Below are 17,342 nucleotides of genomic sequence, written 5' to 3' on the forward strand. Positions count from 1 at the left end.
TGCTTCCTGATCCCCAGGAGGTGGAGGTGAGTACTGCCTGGGGCCCCACTCTCCCCTCCTCTCTCGTTGTGCCCCCACCCTACTTCTGCCTGCAGCATCCACTGTGGGATTGGGGGCAGTGGGGTGGGAGGGAAGATAACGAGCTTATGGGAAAAGCTGGAAGGGATTCTGGACATGGGTTTTCGGGACAGAGGTCTGGGGGAGGCAGCTGGCAGGCCCTGGGTGGACGGGGGTCATCTGGGCAGCCACCAAGATGGTGGCAATTTCTATGTGCAAGCCTGGCCCGCTACCCTTCCTGGCCCTGGAGTTGGACCCACTCTGAGACCTAAATCTTGACCCTTCCCTCTCCCCTGCCCCTCACTGTCCTTCCCCAGGATGACTACATCAAGAGTTGGGAGGACAATCAGCAAGGAGATGAAGGTAACATGCCCCTCCCAGGTCAGGGAACGTGACTGACACCTATCAAGACTTGAGGCCAGAGGACAAGTCCTCACCCTGGCCTTGGGGGCTCCTTGGGCAGCCAAGGAGCTGAGGAGCTCTGGTCATTAAGAGCTGCTGGAGAGAGGGGCTTCCGAGCCCCAAAGTGGGACTGGGAGTCCTGGGATCTCTAGCACTGACTCCCAGCTGACCGGAGCTCTGATCGTGTGTCCCTGCAGCCCTGGACACCACCAAGGACCCCTGCCAGAAGGTGAAGTGCAGCCGTCACAAAGTGTGCATCGCCCAGGGTTTCCAGCGGGCCATGTGTATCAGCCGCAAGAAGCTGGAGCACAGGTGAGGGGCTGGGGCAGGTGGCAGCCCTGGAGAGGCTCTGCTCACAGAGCAAGGGCTCAGCTGACCCTCTCCCACGTGCCAGTCAGCTCTTGCTGTGAAACAGACTACCTCAAACTGCGTGTCTTAAAATGGCAAACGTGCACTGTCTCACGTTTTCCGAGGGTCAGGAATCCAGACGGTTCTGTCAGATGGTTCTGGCTCAGGGTGTGACATCCTGGGGGTGGGGTGGTGGTGCTGCATCATCCGAAGGCTGGACTGGGACTGGAGGGGTCCCTCCCAAGCTCTGACGCAGCTGCGGGCTGGTGGCCTGTGTTTCTGGTCACGTGGACCTCTCCTCGGGGATGCTTGCAGGTCCTCACAACATGGCAGCTGGCTCACCCTGAGCTGAGTCATTTGCAGGAGGGGGAGAGCAAGGAGGAAGCCACACGTCATTTGTGACCCAGTCTCGGAAATTGCGCATTGTTACTCTGGCCACTTGCACTTGTTAGGGGCGAGTCATAAGTGCCACCACCGTCTAGAGGGGGGTACTGCAGCTCCATCTTTGGAAGGGAGGGGTTTCAGGGAATGTGTGGACTAATTTAAAGCCACCACACTGAGAGATCTGTCCCCAGACGTATGGGATCCTGGGAAAGTCACAGCGCCTCTCCGGGCCTTCGTGTCCATATCTGCGAGACAAATAGGTTGGCCCAGATAGCTTGAGGCTCCTTCCAGCTCCGACACACAGTGACTTCATAAAATATTTAAGGTTGAAGCTTCTGAGGCTCTCAGAGGAGGGGAGGGAGGAGGAGCATTTGAGGCCTTAACTCTAGTCCAAGGACAAGCACCTGCCTGGTGCCGAGACCCCTAGAAAAGGTCCAGTTCCCTCCCCTCTTCCTGAATCATAGAACAGAGCCCAGAGACTTCGGTTACAGTTTCAGGTGCCTGCGGGGGCCTGGCAGGTAATGTAAGTTTTGGAGAGAGGTCAGTGACGGGCCACGCTGGCGAGCCCCGGCCCTGTGGAAAGGGGCACTGGCTGACGAGGGCCATGGGGGAGTACGGGCCCGGACGCCACTTCTTCCATGTCACTGAGAAAGGCCAGGGATCCAGGTTTCTACGTGAGCTCTTCCATTGTGTCTATGTTGGCAAACAGCTCAACTAAAACCAAAAAACCTTGGTGGCCAAGTACAATGAGCCTGCACGCCAGACACGGCCTGTGGGCCCTCAGTGCGCAGGCTCGGATTTGGTCCGACCGCTTCAGCCACAAGTGGCCCCCTTTCACATCTCGCGGTGGGACCCGGAGCTGCTGCCGGAGGGCCCTGCCAACTTGGCAGCCCGGAAGGGAGGCTGGGAGTCTGGGAGTCTAGACCCTGCTCCCTACTCCCGTGGTCCCGCCCTTGTGAGCTGGGGAGGGTCTGGCTGGAGGTGGGGGGAGGGTGGCCAGGTTAGGGGGACAGCTGCATCTACTATAGGTTGCTAGGACCAGCTTCTTCTTGGATCTGTTTTCCTGAACCTTCTATTTCCCTGACCTTCCCTCATTTCACCTCTGCCCTTGTGCCTTCCCCACCCTCTTCTCCTGTAGGATCAAGCAACCTGCCCTGAAACTCCATGCAAACAGAGATCCCGCCTGCAAGCCCTGTCACATGGCCCAGCTGGCCTCCGTCTGTGGCTCTGATGGCCACACGTACAGCTCGGTGGTGAGGGACCCTGGCCGAGGGGGTGGGGTGGGGGTGCGGTGTACTTGAGGCCGCAGGCACAGAGAGGACTAAACTGAACAGCCAGCCAGAGGCTCCTGAGGGACTCCCAGTGCAGAGGTGGGGCCGGAAGGGCTGCGTCAGTGCCTGCAATGTGGCCCATTGGAGTAGAGACGCCTGAGCCTTGGGCTGGGGCTACCTGAGAGTGAACCAGACCTTGCCCTTGACCTCAGGCAGGTGCAGATAGGGGGTGGGGCCTGGAGGAGGCAGGGGGACAGGTCACTGCCAATTAGACAAAAGGAGGCAAGGGTCTCCCGAGAGTACCAAGGGCTGTAGAAGGAAGGAAGGAGATCTGTGATTTGGTGGCTGGGGGTGAAGGATGGAGCTTCCCACAGGCAGATCCCACACGGAGGGGCTGGTGCTCAGCAGCAAGTCCGGGCATTCTGGGGCAGGAGGAAGTACCATCCCCGCGGTGACAACGTGGGAAGGAAGAATAGGTTGGGGGAAGGAACTCCTACCTTATGGGATTTTTGTGAGGAGTAAATGATACAATATTTGTGAAAGGATTTAATAAACTTTAAAATGCCACAGAAGTGCAGGTGCTAATTGTGAATGCTTCCAACGGCAGTGAAGAGTAGGGAGTTTGGGGGCACTGGTTGCTAGCTTGGGTTGGACTCTAGATCTTAAGAATGCTTTGGGGGTGACATGCAGATTTAAGGACAAGCCCCCCCCCCCCCGCCCCGCTCCGCAGTGGGTGATAAAGTCACCCGTTTACGGGAGGGAGTGGGGAGAGAGAATAAAGCAAGAGGCTGAGACCAGGAGCTGCACGTGGCAGCAGGTGGGGTAGGGAGGACTGAGGGGTCCAGACAGAGGTCGTGGGAGTAGCAGGAGTGGGAGCAGGGTGCTGTGTCATGCTCCCGAGGGCAGGAAGCTGTGTTCTGAGGGGTCATGGTGCTGTCCTGTGGGAAGGTAGAGGGAGGACATCGGGAGGTCCGGTTTCCATCACTGCCCTGTGGCCTCCGGCCAGTCCTTGGGCCTCTCTGAGCTCCCACATTCTCTGCTGAGCATAAGAAACACAATCCCTCCCTCCCAGAGCTAAAGGGGAGCAGGCGGGATGATGCTATAACCGTGCTATGACCTGCCTCTCATTAGTGGCCACCCCACGGGGAGAAAACAGATGCCACCAGGGGAAAAGGTGTTAAAGGCAAGGACGGGATGAGCCTCTCTCAGCAGCTGGCTTTATCAGTAAAGGCCCAGGAGTTAGCAGATGTTTAATAGCTGGTAGCTGTTTGTTATCAAGGGGGATGAGCAAAGCCCAGGGAGATAACTGTGGAAAGGCCATTGAGAGAGGGGCCTTGAGGACACGGAGCGGGTGAGCAATAGTTAAAAGGGGCAGGTGGGTGGCTGGAGGTGAGGGGATGAGGAGGAGGACATCCTGGGAAAGATAAATGTGCAGAGTGGGGTTCATGGGTGCATTAGATTGTTAGAACTCCCTTCTTGGGTGTACTGCCCCTTGCACTTTGCACCCGTGGCCACCAGAGGGACCAGGTGGGCTGTGCATGGGACTGTCCTCCTGTCACGTCGGTGTCCCTAGCTGCAGGGCCCCCTGGGGTGAGTCCCCGTCACCGACGGACCTGACGACCTGATGTTTCACCTTGTGCAGTGTAAGCTGGAACAGCAGGCCTGCCTGAGCAACAAGCAGCTGACAGTGAGGTGTGAGGGCCCCTGCCCTTGCCCCACGGAGCAGGCCACCACCTCCACCACCGATGACAAACCGGGTAAAACGGAGCTCTGGGCCACAGCTGGGATGGGGTGGGGTGGGCCTCCCTGCCAGGGCTCCAGGTTGGCAAGGGAGGTTTGCGGAGCGGCGCAGGAGAAGTGGCAAAAACAGGGACTGGCTTGGGGTCCCCACCCCATCACAGACCAGGAGGGCTTGGGCCTCAGCCACAGGGAGCCGTGCTGCGGGTCTTTAGTGCTAGGGAGTGAGGGGGAGGAAGAAGACGGGAGAAGGAGCCTCTAACTTCTGACTTCCCTTCCTGTGGCATCCCGGCCTGTAGGGCATCATCCCAAGCTAAGATCATGCTTGCTGCTTCACTCACCCTCACCTTCCACCCCCTGCTGTTCTGCAGAGATCTGCACAGGTCAGGACCTGGCCGACCTGGGGGACCGGTTACGGGACTGGTTCCAGCTCCTGCACGAGAACTCCAAGCAGAACGGCTCCGCCAGCAGCGGGGCCAGCCCGGCCAGCGGTACTGGAGCTGGTTGCTCAGCCTGGGGTTTGGGGGGAGGGAGATGGGGAGACAGGTGTGCCCTGGGACAAACCCACCTTGTCCTTCCTCCTGCCAGACTCCGAGCCTCTAAAAGAGCCTAAACCCGAGGACCAGGGACAGTAGGCTTCAACCAGATGGAAGGGATTCGGGTTAGCTGATAGGAAGAACTTCTTAAAATAGGTGGGGGGAGCAAAGGCCCTGAAATGTAGCCAAGGGAAGGTAAGGAATTACCTTCTCTGAAGGGCTTTCAAGCAGAGTTTTGAATGGTTTAGGTGCAGTCCTAGGTAGAGGCAGGGAGATGGAGCTGACCCTGAACAGAGGGCTGGGGCTGGCGGAAAGGTGAAGGGCGGATGGACAGATGGATGGGGCTCTTTACCTTGGGCATGTCAGAACCTTGGTCATCTCCCCAGGCCTGGACAAGAGCCTGGGGGCCAGCTGCAAGGACTCCATTGGCTGGATGTTCTCCAAGCTGGACACCAGTGCTGACCTCTTCCTGGACCAGATGGAGCTGGCCGCCATCAACCTGGACAAGTACGAGGTCTGCATCCGCCCTTTCTTCAACTCCTGTGACACCTACAAGGATGGCCGTGTCTCCACCGCCGAGTGGTGTTTTTGCTTCTGGAGGGAAAGTGAGTGTAGCCCCTGGCCCTCCGGGGCTCTGCCCCTTGCTCTGGGGTCTCTTTAGGAGTCGGGGTGGTTCCATATTGGTCAGCTATCTTGTCCGAAAACTTGCCCAGCTCACCCACTTCCTGCACTCGCTCAGTGAAGCCAACTCTTAAACTCCCTTCCTTGGCAGGCTGCGAGGTGGACCCGGATGGTGTGGGTCCTGAAGCTTATGTACAGTTGGAGGCCTTCCTAAAGATAAAGTATGAAACACTACAAATGTAACATTTCTAGGGGCCTTTGGAGGGTCTTGGAAGGGGCTGGCAGGTCCTGAAGCTAAAGCTGTTTTGGCTTTTTCCATGATTCCACTTTTGGGCTCATCTCCCATCATTTGCCCCAAATACATGACTATGTAGGTGATCGTTAGCCTTCGAGATATTGCATCATTTGCTGGCTTTATATACACTGAACCTCAGCTGGACATGTGCTTAGAGATCATGGCCAAGTGGCAACTGTCATTGGTGAGGAAACTGAGGCCCCAGGGGTCAGTTGCCCGGTGCAGCCCCTGGGTTGGGCCCTGCTGCGCCTCCTGGCCCCAGAGGTGGTTGCGGGGTAAGAGTAGTATCGCATCCATGGCCCAAGGCTCAGGCTCCTGCTGGAGCTCCACCACATGCTGGTTTGGGACCCTGGGCAGGTACCTGAACCTTTCTGAGTTCGGTTCCTCATCTGAATTGAAAGGTAACAGGGCCTACCTCAGAGACGGTTGTGAGGATGGACTGAGAAAGTCTGGGTGCGAGCACTGTGTAAATGACAAACCCCTCTGCCAAACAAGGTCTTCTGATCAGTCTTCTCGCCCCTAACTGCCCGGCCTGCCAGCTCTCTGCTTCGCTCCCTCACCTTTACTCTCCAGGCCCCTGGAGCCCACTCTGTTGATTCTGTGCTCCAGCCTTTGTGAGCAGGAGCCTGGGGACAGACCGCATCATACCAGCAGCCAGGCCTCCAGCTGGGAAGGGCGAGGGGACTTTTCAAGGTCACAGACGAGTTAGATTCAGCTGCCAGTTATTTTCAGGCTTCCAGCCAACATCCTCTCTTGTCTTATGGTCCCTGTGGGGCCTCTGCCCCTGGGCAGTGTGTGTGTTCACCCCTGTTTTGAATTCTTTTTACTCACCCCTTGGGTCACCCACACCCTCAGAGAGCCCTGGGCTTTTTGAGAAACTCAGCCTGACCCCACAGCCATGGCCTGGCCTCCCCGAGTTGGAGCCTGAGTGCTTTGTCTCATGGTGTCCCTGCGTCAGTTTTGGGGACATTAAAGGGATCAGTGCACCTCCCCACCACCGTGGGGCAGCTCCAGATCTGAGCCCAGCTATTGCATCTTGCAGAGCCCCCTGTCTGGGTCTGTAAGCGCGAGGAAGGGGGCAGAGTGAATCCCACCACCCCACGGGACAGTCCCACCACAGGCTGCTTCTCTCCCTGCAGAGCCCCCCTGCCTGGTGGAGCTGGAGCGCATCCAGATCCAGGAGGCCGCCAAGAAGAAGCCAGGTGAGGGTCTGGCTGGGCTCCGAGGAAGAGGCGGGATGGGTGCCCCAGGGTCCCCCTGAGACCCAGAGGGCCCAGCCCCTGGGTATTAGGGGGGATGCTGAGCCCAGAGGAGACCTGGCCCAAGAAGACTCCCTTGTGGTGGGGCAGGGCCGCCCACCCAGCCCTCAGTGAGTGTGTCTCAGCGCTCATTTGTCCCGGCAGTATCGGAGCTAGAGGCCGGGATACCAGAGGTTCTCAGAACCCTGCACTTTATTCAGTCCCGCAGCAGCAAGTGCAGAGCTTGGGTGAGGCCCCCCAGAGCAGACACTCACCACTCAGCCCCGAGAAACAACAACAAACCAGAGCAGGTCAGAGCGGACGGCCAGCACAGACGGGGGCCCTGGCCTCGCAGAGTGCCCAGATGCCCTGGGGAGCCCCGCACACCAGAGAGGGCAGCACCGCCTGCGGGGGCGAGCATATGTGTGGTGCTGAGGGAGCGCTCAGGTAGACACGAGTTAACCTGGGGCTCAGCAAAGGCCTCTCTGGGGCGCTGGCTTCCAAGGGGAGCCCAGAGGGAGGAGAGCGAGCCAGCCAAGCGCAGAGCTGAGCGCAGGAAAGCACTCGGAGTCTTTGGGGGGCAGAAAGAAAGGCCCCGTGTGGCTGGAATGTGGTTGTTGTGGGGACAGAGGTCTGAGAGGCAGGTCACGTGGGGCCTCATGGCTTCTTGAGAGCACCTGGGCATGCACCTGGGCGTGTACCTGGGAGTGCACCTGGGCTGATGAGTCTGGCGCATGGAACCAAGCTGCAAACCCACGTGGACTGAGAGCCCAGTGGCCTTCAGGGGTGGACTTGAGCGCCACTTTTGCCAGGAAGCCATCGTGACCCTCTCTCCTCCGTACTCCCAAGCACGCTTGCCGAGCCTTCACGCGCCCATCCTTGGGGCCTGGTGTTATCATTTCTGTGTGTGTCCCAGCCCCCTAAGTGGGCAGAGTCTATCTCTGGGCCCCCAGAGTGGTTGTCACAGAAGATGCCTGTTGAGTGGACAGAGAGGCAGCGGTTCGGAGCCTGAGGGAAAGTGGGTGGGCCCCGAGGGCAGGTCAGAGTCAGAGGGGCCGAGAGGAGAAGCCTGGGCACTGCCAGCCGGGGACAGCCAGGGTGGGGTGCCGCCGTGGGCGGAGGGCATTGAGTGCGAGGAGATCAGATTGGCCGACCGACAAGACGAGAGCCACCGAGCCCAGGACGCGGTGGAGGCCAAAGGGAGCCGGCACGGGGCCTGAGCGGGTCATTCAGGGAGGTGGGTTTCCTCGCCCCCAGTCAGTGCAGCCGGAAGAGACACCGGCGTCCAGGCTTGTTGGTTGGCTGGGGCCTGGGCTGGTGGGGTCTGGCCCCTGCCCGTGTCCAAGGCTCCAGGGCTACCTCCCCAAAGAGCCGGTACCTGTAGGCCCCTGCTCTGACCCCGCCGGGTCCTCCCCCACCCAGGAGTCTTCATCCCGAGCTGCGATGAGGACGGCTACTACCGGAAGACACAGTGCGACCAGAGCAGCGGCGACTGCTGGTGTGTGGACCAGCTGGGCCTGGAGCTGACCGGCACCCGCACCAGCGGGAGCCCCGACTGCGGTAAGGGCTGGGCGGCAGCGCGGGGCTCTGACCCGCTGGGAGGACCTGCGTGGGGCCCCGCGTGGTGGGCGGATCCCCGGCTAGCCATGGGGAGAGGCGGCCAGCAGGGTCCTAGCCTGACCCTGGCTCGTTCACCTCACAGACGACATCGTGGGCTTCTCGGGGGACTTTGGGAGTGGTGTCGGCTGGGAGGACGAGGAGGAGAAGGAGACCGAGGAAGCGGAGGAAGCGGGTGAAGAGGCCGAGGAGGAGGAGGGTGAGGCGGGCGAGGCCGACGATGGAGGCTACATCTGGTAGACGGTGCCCCGAGGGCAGGGCAGGGGGACCGGCCAGCGGAGACCTGGAGAGCAGCAGGCAGCTCATGGGGGGTTGCGGGTGATACAACTGGGAGGGCCCTGGCTTCAGCAGGAGGAGTGAGGGTGGGAGTGTGCCCGGCACGCCTGTGGGATGTAGGAATGCCTGTTTGTGCTTGTGTGCGTGTGTGTGCGCGTGCGTGTGTGTAGCGTGCACTGACAAACGTGTCCTTGGTCCACACTGCTCCTGGCAGAGTGAGTCACCCAAAGACCTTTGGCCTCCTTGTAGTTATTTTCTTTCCATTTGTTGTTTTCAAATACGCACCTTCTCACATACGTACGCCCACTGAAAGGTCAACGTCGATGAAACGAGACGCCCCTCCACCATGTCCCCTGGCTGCATCCAGGCCTGCCCTGACACCCGTGTCCTGATTGGCCACCCTCAGCTCAGCCAGCCCCGACTCCTCCCGCCCTGGCCTGCCCTGCTTCCTCCCGCTCTGGGGCCAAGCTCTGGTCTGCTGGCCTGTCCCCACTGCAGAGGGGAGGGAGGCCAAGGAGCTCTCTGCTGGCTGGGGGTCTTCCCAAAGCTCGGCCAGTTGGGCTGTGACTGCCCCTCCAGCCTCAGATGAGACGGGCCAGGATGCCCACCCCAGCAAGCCCTTTCCCTTTGCGGGGCTCCGTGACACTAGAGAAACGTTTCTCGCCCAAGCCAGTGTGACCGAGGTGGCCAGGAAGGAGCTGGGGACACAAGCTGAGACACAGGGGGAGGGAGGCCTTGCTGTGCTGCCTGGTGTGGGGCAGGGCTGACGGGCAGGAGAGGCTGCCCCACACACCCAGACGGGGCAGCCCTGGATGAAAGAACAGTCCAGCCTCTTTCTGTGGGTCTTCGGTGGGGGCCATTTCCTTGGGGGCAGTGGGTAGCTGTTACATAAGTGAGCTGTGCCTGGCCACATTAGGTGCCGTGTCTGCCCTGCCCCCCTTGCTGGGGTGCCCTGGTCCGCTCTGGGAGCCTGAGGGTCAGGCAGTGGTGGGTGAAGAGCCTGGGTCTTTGCCGGGGCCTACGTGTGCCCCCACCTCCAACTCCTCCCTGACCCCTTAATAAATGCCCCCTCCCGCGCAGGCCATAGAAAGGGTTCTCCCTGAGACTCTGTGAAGGAAGAGCAGAGGAAACCTGCAGCAGAGACCTTGACCTTTCTCCATCTCGCCTCTTCAGGGGGGAGGTGCTTCTGGGCCATGAACGTTTCCAGCCTCACTCCTCAGTTCCCAGCATTTGCTTTGTCCCCTCTGGGGGTCCCCTGAGGCTGCTGTAGTGGAGGGGCTTCTCCGAGCTCTGAAGGGAGTGTTCTGGGGTTGTGCAAAGTCAGAGGGGAGGGACTGGGACAGCCAGGCCCTGAGGCCGCACCTCACTGTTCCCCCAAATCTCTACCAGGAGGGAGCTAGGCTGGATGAGAAGGTGCCCATCCCTCCCAACCTGTCTAGTCCTCCCTCTGGAAGCAAATCCCTAGCCCCACGGGTGAAGAATCTCTTACCCAGGCTTGGGCCTCTGATGCCCTTCAGTGCATGGTGCGGGCAGTGTGAGTATGCGAGAGAGAGAGAGAGAGAGAGTGTGTGTGTGTGTGTGTGTGTGCTTGTATGCGTGCACATGTGCACACTTTGTGTGACACTAGGGACCATCCCTTGAAGCCTGGAATGTGAGGAGGGGCACCCGACGTGCTGGATGGGTGGCAAGTTGTGGGGTCCCCACCTGGTGAGGTTCCCCGCACTAGGCCCTGGCCCAGGTCTCCCCAGCTTCTGCAGCACCCGCCGCATCTGTTGGACTTGATGGAAGAACCTCCCCCAGTCTGCCCCTTGCTGCCACCCTGGAATTCACATCTTCCAAGTCTTCTCTTGGGGAAAGTAATGACACTCCAGTTAGCCCCATAAAAACCACTTCTCGCTCTGCAGCACAGGTTCTGATCATTAAGGTGTCACGCTGTTCCAGATCCCCCATGTCCCGTGTCCCCACTCCCCTTCCCTGTCCTCCCACATCCTCCCGCTGGTCCCCAGCTCAGCTCAGGTCAGGGAAATGTCCTTCCGGCCAGCCCTCTGCTCTCTGAGCAGCCCCTTCTCTCACTTGGAGCTACTTGAAACTTCCTGCCCTCGCCAGGATTGAAGTCTGTCTGTCTCTTCTTCTGCCCCAGCTCAGGCTTCTGGAATGTCCTCCTGGGGCCAGCTGTTGAGGACGCCGAGGTGTTCTGGGGGGGCAGGGCCGGGAGAGGAAGGGGCGCCCTTCCCCCTCACTGTTACCCTCCTCTCCAGTGGGCGGGGGATACTCTCTGTGTCTCTGGGTCTTCTGGTTGTGCACGTTGTTATGACCTTGTAAATATGTCATAGAAAGAAAGCAAAAGGCGCTGAACTGGACCCTGGTGGACTCAGGAGTCCAGCCTTGCCCTGTGTCTGGAGCCTCCACACTGCTATTCACCATACTCTTGAGACTGAGCCCCCCAAAGCCAGACAAAGCAGCTCATTCCCAGTGGGCTGCAGGCCTCCCAGGGACCTCTCCTCGGCAAGCTGCGGGTTCCCCGTGAGCAGGGGTGGGGGGGCCTCCCTCAGCTCCTTGGATTCATGCCGTTGACCGAGCTGCCCACCACCTGGCCCCTCCCGCGCCCCTCTACTTGGATGTCCTCTGTCCATCCTGTCCCCATCCCCCCGGGTTATGCAGGCAGTGGAATTAGGGCTGCCTTGAAAAGAGCTCAACCAGAATTTTAAGAGTTTCTTGTGGCCCTGAAGCTGCCTAAGACGTCCTATCCGGTGGGTGCTGGGAGAGATGGGCGTTGTCTAAGAGGGGTAGGCTGGAGCTGGAGAGAACAAATGTGCCTTGAGAGACACTCAAAGGGGGTCCCAGGGGGATTGGGGAGGCGGCACAGCGTGGATCGGGGCTCGGGAAGCAGGAGGGGGAGGAGACGTTGATAAGAGTGTGATGGGCTATCACGATGGCCCCTATGGTCCCACTGGGGCTGTGACCTTATGGGGTCAGCGGTCACCCTTCTTCCCTCCTGCCAGCCTGTCTAGTTTTAGTGGGCAGGCCGCTCACTCAGCCTCTCATGAGCCGCATCTGCTTCCCACTCACCTCTGAGTGGGCGGGTCCATTGGGGTCAACGTGGGAACCTCCATTTCACCGCAGCCTCACCCTCAGCCCTCGGGGAGAAGGAACGGCTAGTCTGCGGACACCTGGCACGGGCACGAGGCTGTGGGCTGGCAGGGGTGACAGGGAGGGGCCCCTCGACGTGCGAAGGGGACTCAAGGAAGTCCCAAGCAGAGCAAGCTGCTTTATAGCCTGAAGCTACTTAAATTAAACTGTGTCATGTGCAATAACTGAGCTTAGAGTTAAGAATCGTGTTCAAGTGCTTGGATTTCCGTCTGTATATTTAAGTGCTGAAACTGTATCTCTCAGTAATTTTAGATGTCTTTTTAAAAACTGAAAAACAAAGTGTTAGACCGTGTGTGTGCACTGGTGGGCACCTGAGCGTCCCGTGGATCATCCCCCCCCCCCGCTCCCCGAGGCCCCCGCCCGCACACCGAGCCCCGACCCCCACGTGGGGTCCCTGCCTCGTGCTGTCCTTACCTGCCTATCACTCTGCCTAAGGAAATAAGTACACTCCGCACATGCATAATGGAAATCAAATGTTATTTTTAAGAAAATGGAAAATAAATACTTTATAAACACCACCTACTGGCAACATTCTGATTCTTCTGCTGCTCACTGTCATGTCCCACTGAAACGGCACTCACAGGTGGGGTCCCGGCTGGGGTCCCAGGGTCCCGGGGTGCAGCCGCCTTCCGGTCAGCCTGTGCCTCTCTGTCCCCTCCACACAGGACACCTGGGAGCAGCGGGGCTGAGGGGGGGGCGTTATCTGTCTATATGTTTGCCAGTAAACCCATCTCTATCACAAAGTAGAGATCAGACTCTGTGTCCTGCTTTTTATTTTTTTAAAGATTTTATTTATTTATTTTTAGAGAGGGACGGGAGGGAGAAAGAGAGAGAGAGAAATATCAATGTGCGGTTGCTGGGGGCCATGGCCTGCAACCCAGGCTTATGCCCTGACTGGGAATTGAACCTGCAACACTTTGGTTCGCAGCCCACACTCAATCCACTGAGCTACGCCAGCCAGGGCTTCTGCTTTTTACATTTAACCTGTTACGAACCTTTCCCCATGCTATTAAAATTGTTAGAAGACACGACTTGAATATGTGCATAGTATTCCCAATTTGATGTAATCTAATGAATCGAACCATTTCTCTATTTTTAAACCTTTCTGTGGTTTCCAATTTCTTGGTACTCTCAACTCTAGCCCTAGAACTTGCTAACCATGACCTTGGGCAAGTCATTGGGCAGACGGGGAGAAGAGCCTGTTCCGCCAGGACCGCAGACCTGCTGCAGCGCTTCCTGAACAGGAGAGCCTGCCCGCGCGTCTGCTCCCGCCCCGCGCCGCCCGAGTCAGCTGGGGCAGGCTCTGCTCGGGCCCCCAGAGTGGGTCCCAAGGAAGGAGCTCCTGGGAGGGGTGAGGGGGCCATGCAAGATGGTTTTTTGCCCTTTGTTTTTCTCACGGCCACCTGCAAGGTCAGACTCGGGGGCTCAGGAGTCTTCCCGGAAGGAAGTGTGAGGAGTGACGTGTCTTGACGAGGAGCTGCTCCCAGCACACAGGAGGAAGGAGAAAGTGGGTGGAGACAGGGGGCAGAAACCTGGGGAACTGGTTCACTCTCTGGGCTTATGGGGACGTGTGGTTTTGGAAACAGAGGAACCGTGGGGCAGGGGTGGGCTTGGGGTTGGTAGGGGTCAGTGGAATCATCTCAGCGTACGAGGCAGGCATTATTATTAGTGCCCATTTTGCTGATGAGGAAACTGAGTCTCAGGTTTGGTAGCTTGCCCAAGGATATATAGCTAGCAAGGGGCAAAGCCCGGATTCTGCTTCCTACCTACCACCTGACAGAAAGCAGGCTGCCACCGGTGCCCAGTGACTGCTCCTTATATGGCCTCAGGTGCTCAGAGGAGGGTCACCCACATGAGATAAATTCGGGAAGGCTTCCTGGAAGAATGGGACTTTAGCTAGGTCCCCTAGATGGGTAGGAATGATCTAGCGGCTCGCCCTGGCTGTGCATTAGAATCATGTGGGGAGTCCAGGCTCCCCAGGCCACACCCCCAGAGAGTCTGATTTCGTTGTTCTGGGTGGGGCCCGGCATCAGTGTGTTTGTTCTCAGGTGATGCTGACGGGCGGCCACGTGTGCGTTATCCGGCTAAGCAGACAGAAGTGAGTGTGTCCCGGTAAGGACCGGGTGTGAGAAGCCAGCGCTGGACTAAGCCTGGGAGGAGCCACGACTGGGCCTTCACCTCTGGGTGGGGGTGGAGCGAGGCCTGCAGGCCAGTTCAAGGGCAGGAGCAGGACCTCCGGCAGTTTCCTGGCAGGAGGGCTCCTGTGTGACTGTTTTGTCCAGCATCCTGTCAATCTCCAAGCCAGGCCAGGGTACCAGTCACCGAGGAGCCCGCGGCTAGGAACGCTCTGAGTGAGCATCCTCAAGCGGCGGGAAATGCTGGCATTTGCACCTGACCAACATTGGTCCAGGTGACTGGGAGACGCAGGCCTGGCAGAGCCCTGGCTCCTGGAACAGTCCATCTGTGTTGTTGCCACCATATCTGGCCCGGGTTCCCAGGGCCAGCCACAAAAAGCACTGCTGGGGGCAGACCCAAGGGCCAGTCGCAGCTCAGGGAGCACCAGCCGGCCGCCGCTCCTACAGTCCCTCAGCCTCGCCTCCCACCCTGCCCCACCCTGGGGGTGGCCTCAGCTCGTGCAGTTGTGCACGGTGGGCCCCATGTCACCAGGCCTGCTGCCTCCATTGTCAGCCCCCACCCTCTGCTGCCATGCCTGGGGTCACCCTCAGGAGAGAAGGTCGCACAGTAAACACCACAGACGGCCTGCGCCTCCGCAAACGAGTTGCGCGCGAAGATGGATGGGAGCAGGAGTGCCGGGGACGAGCTTGGGGAGGAAGGGCATTGCGGTGTGTCCAGCCCTTTCTCTGAACTGTGTCCGAGCCGCTCCGTGAGCCTCAGTTTCCCTCCCTGTAGGACGAGCAGGCTGGAATAGATTGCCCAGCTTTGTGCTTCCGTGGAAGAGAGCGAAGGCATGAATCCAGAAATCGGTTCCGGGACTCTCTCTGACATTCCACATTCACTCTAACTAACCCCCGAGGGCTCTCACAGTTCCAAAGAAAATCAACTGCTGTAAAGAGAACAGTGGGGATGGAATGTGAGCCATAGCAGCCACCTTTCTGAGGGCTCAAAGGGCCCAGGGCTTCTGTTTGGGACATTTATTGGTGCAGGATGTGCAGGCAGGGGGTGCTTAGAATTTTCGGAGGCCGTGGCCAGACTCTGGAGCATGGTGCTCCCTACAATTAGAGGGAAAGACTGGAAGAGGCCGGCACCGTCTCCATGCGATGGCCAGAGAGGCCAAGGCTGGGGGGTCATGTTGTGGATACTCGTGGCTGGTGCGGATGCTGACCTCAGGCTGGGCCGTGCCAGAGCTGCCCACAGGTGATCTCGTCAGAGCTCCGCCCCCATCGGAGCAGCCCCCACCATCCTACGGATGAGGAAACCAGTCACACAGTCCTCTTTGGCAAGTCCTCTTCCTGCTTCCCCTTCACAGGTGGTGAGGCAGAGGGCTTGGGCGGCGAGGAACACGGGCTGAGCAAGTAGCTGAGCTGGAACCCAAATCCAGGCTGCCTGGCACCAGGGGCCATGCTCTGAGCAGCCACCTGATGTAACACTTTTTAAAAAACTTATTTGCAGCCTTGGCTGGGGTGACTCAGTGGACTGAGTGCTGGCCTGCAAACCAAAGGGTTGCTGGTTCCATTCCCAGTCAGGGCACATGCCTGGGTTGTGGGCCAGGTGCCTGGTGGGGGGCATGTGAAAGGCAACCACACAATGATGTTTCTCTCCCTTTCTCCTTCTCTTCCCCTCTCTCTAAAAGAAAATAAACAAAATCTTTTTTAAAAAGCCTTTTATTTACATTTATTTTATGCTGAATTTATTCCCAGGCCATAAGCTTTTTTTTTTTTTAAGATTTTATTTATTTATTTTTAGAGAGGGAAAGGCGGGAGAAAAAGAGAGAGAAACATCAATGTGTGGTTGCTGGGGGCCGTGGCCTGCAACCCAGGCATGTGCCCTGTCTGGGAATCGAACCTGCGATGCTTTGGTTCAAAGCCCACACTCAATCCACTGAGCTACGCCAGCCAGGGCAGCTTTTTTGTTTTTAATCAAATTTATTGAGGTTACCTTAATTAAAAAAATTATATAGGTTTCAGGTGTGCAATTCTATAATTCATCATCTGCTTATTGTGTTGTGTGTTCACCACCCAAGTCAAGTCTCTGCCCATCACTGCTCACCCCCGCTTTCCCCTCTCCTGACCCCTTGCCCCCTCCCCCACCGTTTCCTCTGGTCATGACCCTACTGTCATCTGTCTGTGAGTTTTTTGGTTTGTTTTTTGCTTAATCCCTTCACCTCAGGCCTTTGTTTCTTCAGTATCTTTTCCATCTGTACAACCCCCCTCCTGGTTCAGGAACAGCCTGCTCTTCTTCAGGCAGGAGCGTCTGGGTGTGGCGGGGAGAGCTCACGGATGGGCTCCTCGGCCGCGGGCTCCGTAAGGTCTGGGCTGCATCATCGCAGCTTCGCTCACCTGGATGTGCTCCGTGACCAGGGAGTCCACGTCTAAACCCTCAAGTTCAGCGTTACTCTCTGCGTTTTTAAGCACATGCAGCACAAACTCAGCACTCTTTTTGGGCCACCCACCCTGTGTCCAGCCCCCCTGTTGGCCCGGGCACGCTGTAATGACAGAGCGGCACACATCGAAAGTGGCGTCCTTCAGCGGCTTGGTGCTTTCGGACATGCATACCCTCGACGGCCAGGGCCGTTTCACGAGTGTTCAAGTGAACACGAAGATCTGCACCTCTTGATTTGCATGATTTTGTGGTGTTTTCTGGGTCAAGTGAATAGCAAATTGTTTTCAGAAATTACCTCAGGCTACTTATGAGAAGATTTTATTTAGTTTTGAAGAAAGGGGAAGGGAGGGAGAAAGAGAAGGAGAGAAACAGTGATATGAAAAACGTTGATCGGCTGCCTCTCGTACATGCCCCAATCAGGGGACCACACCCCGAAACCCAGCATGTGGCCCAACTGGGAACTGAACCTGCAACCTTTCCCCTTGCAGGATGATGCCCAGCCAGCTGAGCCATGCCAGCCACCACGCAGTGAGGGGGTGGGTGGTTTCACTTGAGTATTTGCTTCCTTGGGCTCTAGAGGAAGAAGAGGCCCCTGCCCGCACTGCGCCCTCTCAATCCCATCTATGGGCAGAGGCAGACACCACTGGCGACTGCCCGCCGCCGAGCAGGGCGGCCTCCCCTCCACCCCACCCCAGCTTCCTTCCCAAACCCTCTCCGGGCAGCTGGTCCCAGCTGGCTCCCCCAACACTTGCCTTGCCTGGGGCACCAGCCCAGGCCCTGGCAGCAACTCAGTGCTCAGCATGAACTGTACCTGCCCAGGGACACTCAGAACCAGCCAGGAGGGGCCCCT

The 17,342-nt window shown here is 58.4% G+C and overlaps 1 protein-coding gene across 3 annotated transcripts in view; it reads left to right on the forward strand.

Annotated features, from left to right (window-relative positions):
• The window catches only part of SPOCK2 (SPARC (osteonectin), cwcv and kazal like domains proteoglycan 2), a 46,381-nt gene that overhangs the window by 13,764 nt on the left and 15,275 nt on the right, over nt 1–17,342 (forward strand). For all 3 annotated transcript variants that reach the window (XM_045842013.1, XM_045842014.1, XM_045842015.1), the window contains exons 2-11: nt 18–26; nt 375–420; nt 657–771; nt 2,330–2,444; nt 4,105–4,219; nt 4,571–4,690; nt 5,122–5,340; nt 6,791–6,853; nt 8,312–8,449; nt 8,592–8,705. In XM_045842013.1, the coding sequence (XP_045697969.1) occupies nt 18–26; nt 375–420; nt 657–771; nt 2,330–2,444; nt 4,105–4,219; nt 4,571–4,690; nt 5,122–5,340; nt 6,791–6,853; nt 8,312–8,449; nt 8,592–8,705 (1,054 nt within the window). The remainder of the gene's footprint in view (nt 1–17; nt 27–374; nt 421–656; nt 772–2,329; nt 2,445–4,104; nt 4,220–4,570; nt 4,691–5,121; nt 5,341–6,790; nt 6,854–8,311; nt 8,450–8,591; nt 8,706–17,342) is intronic.

This window comes from Phyllostomus hastatus, unplaced genomic scaffold (assembly GCF_019186645.2).
Source record: "Phyllostomus hastatus isolate PE091 unplaced genomic scaffold, TTU_PhHast_1.1 phas_contig_38, whole genome shotgun sequence".
NCBI classification, from domain to species: Eukaryota; Metazoa; Chordata; class Mammalia; order Chiroptera; family Phyllostomidae; genus Phyllostomus; species Phyllostomus hastatus.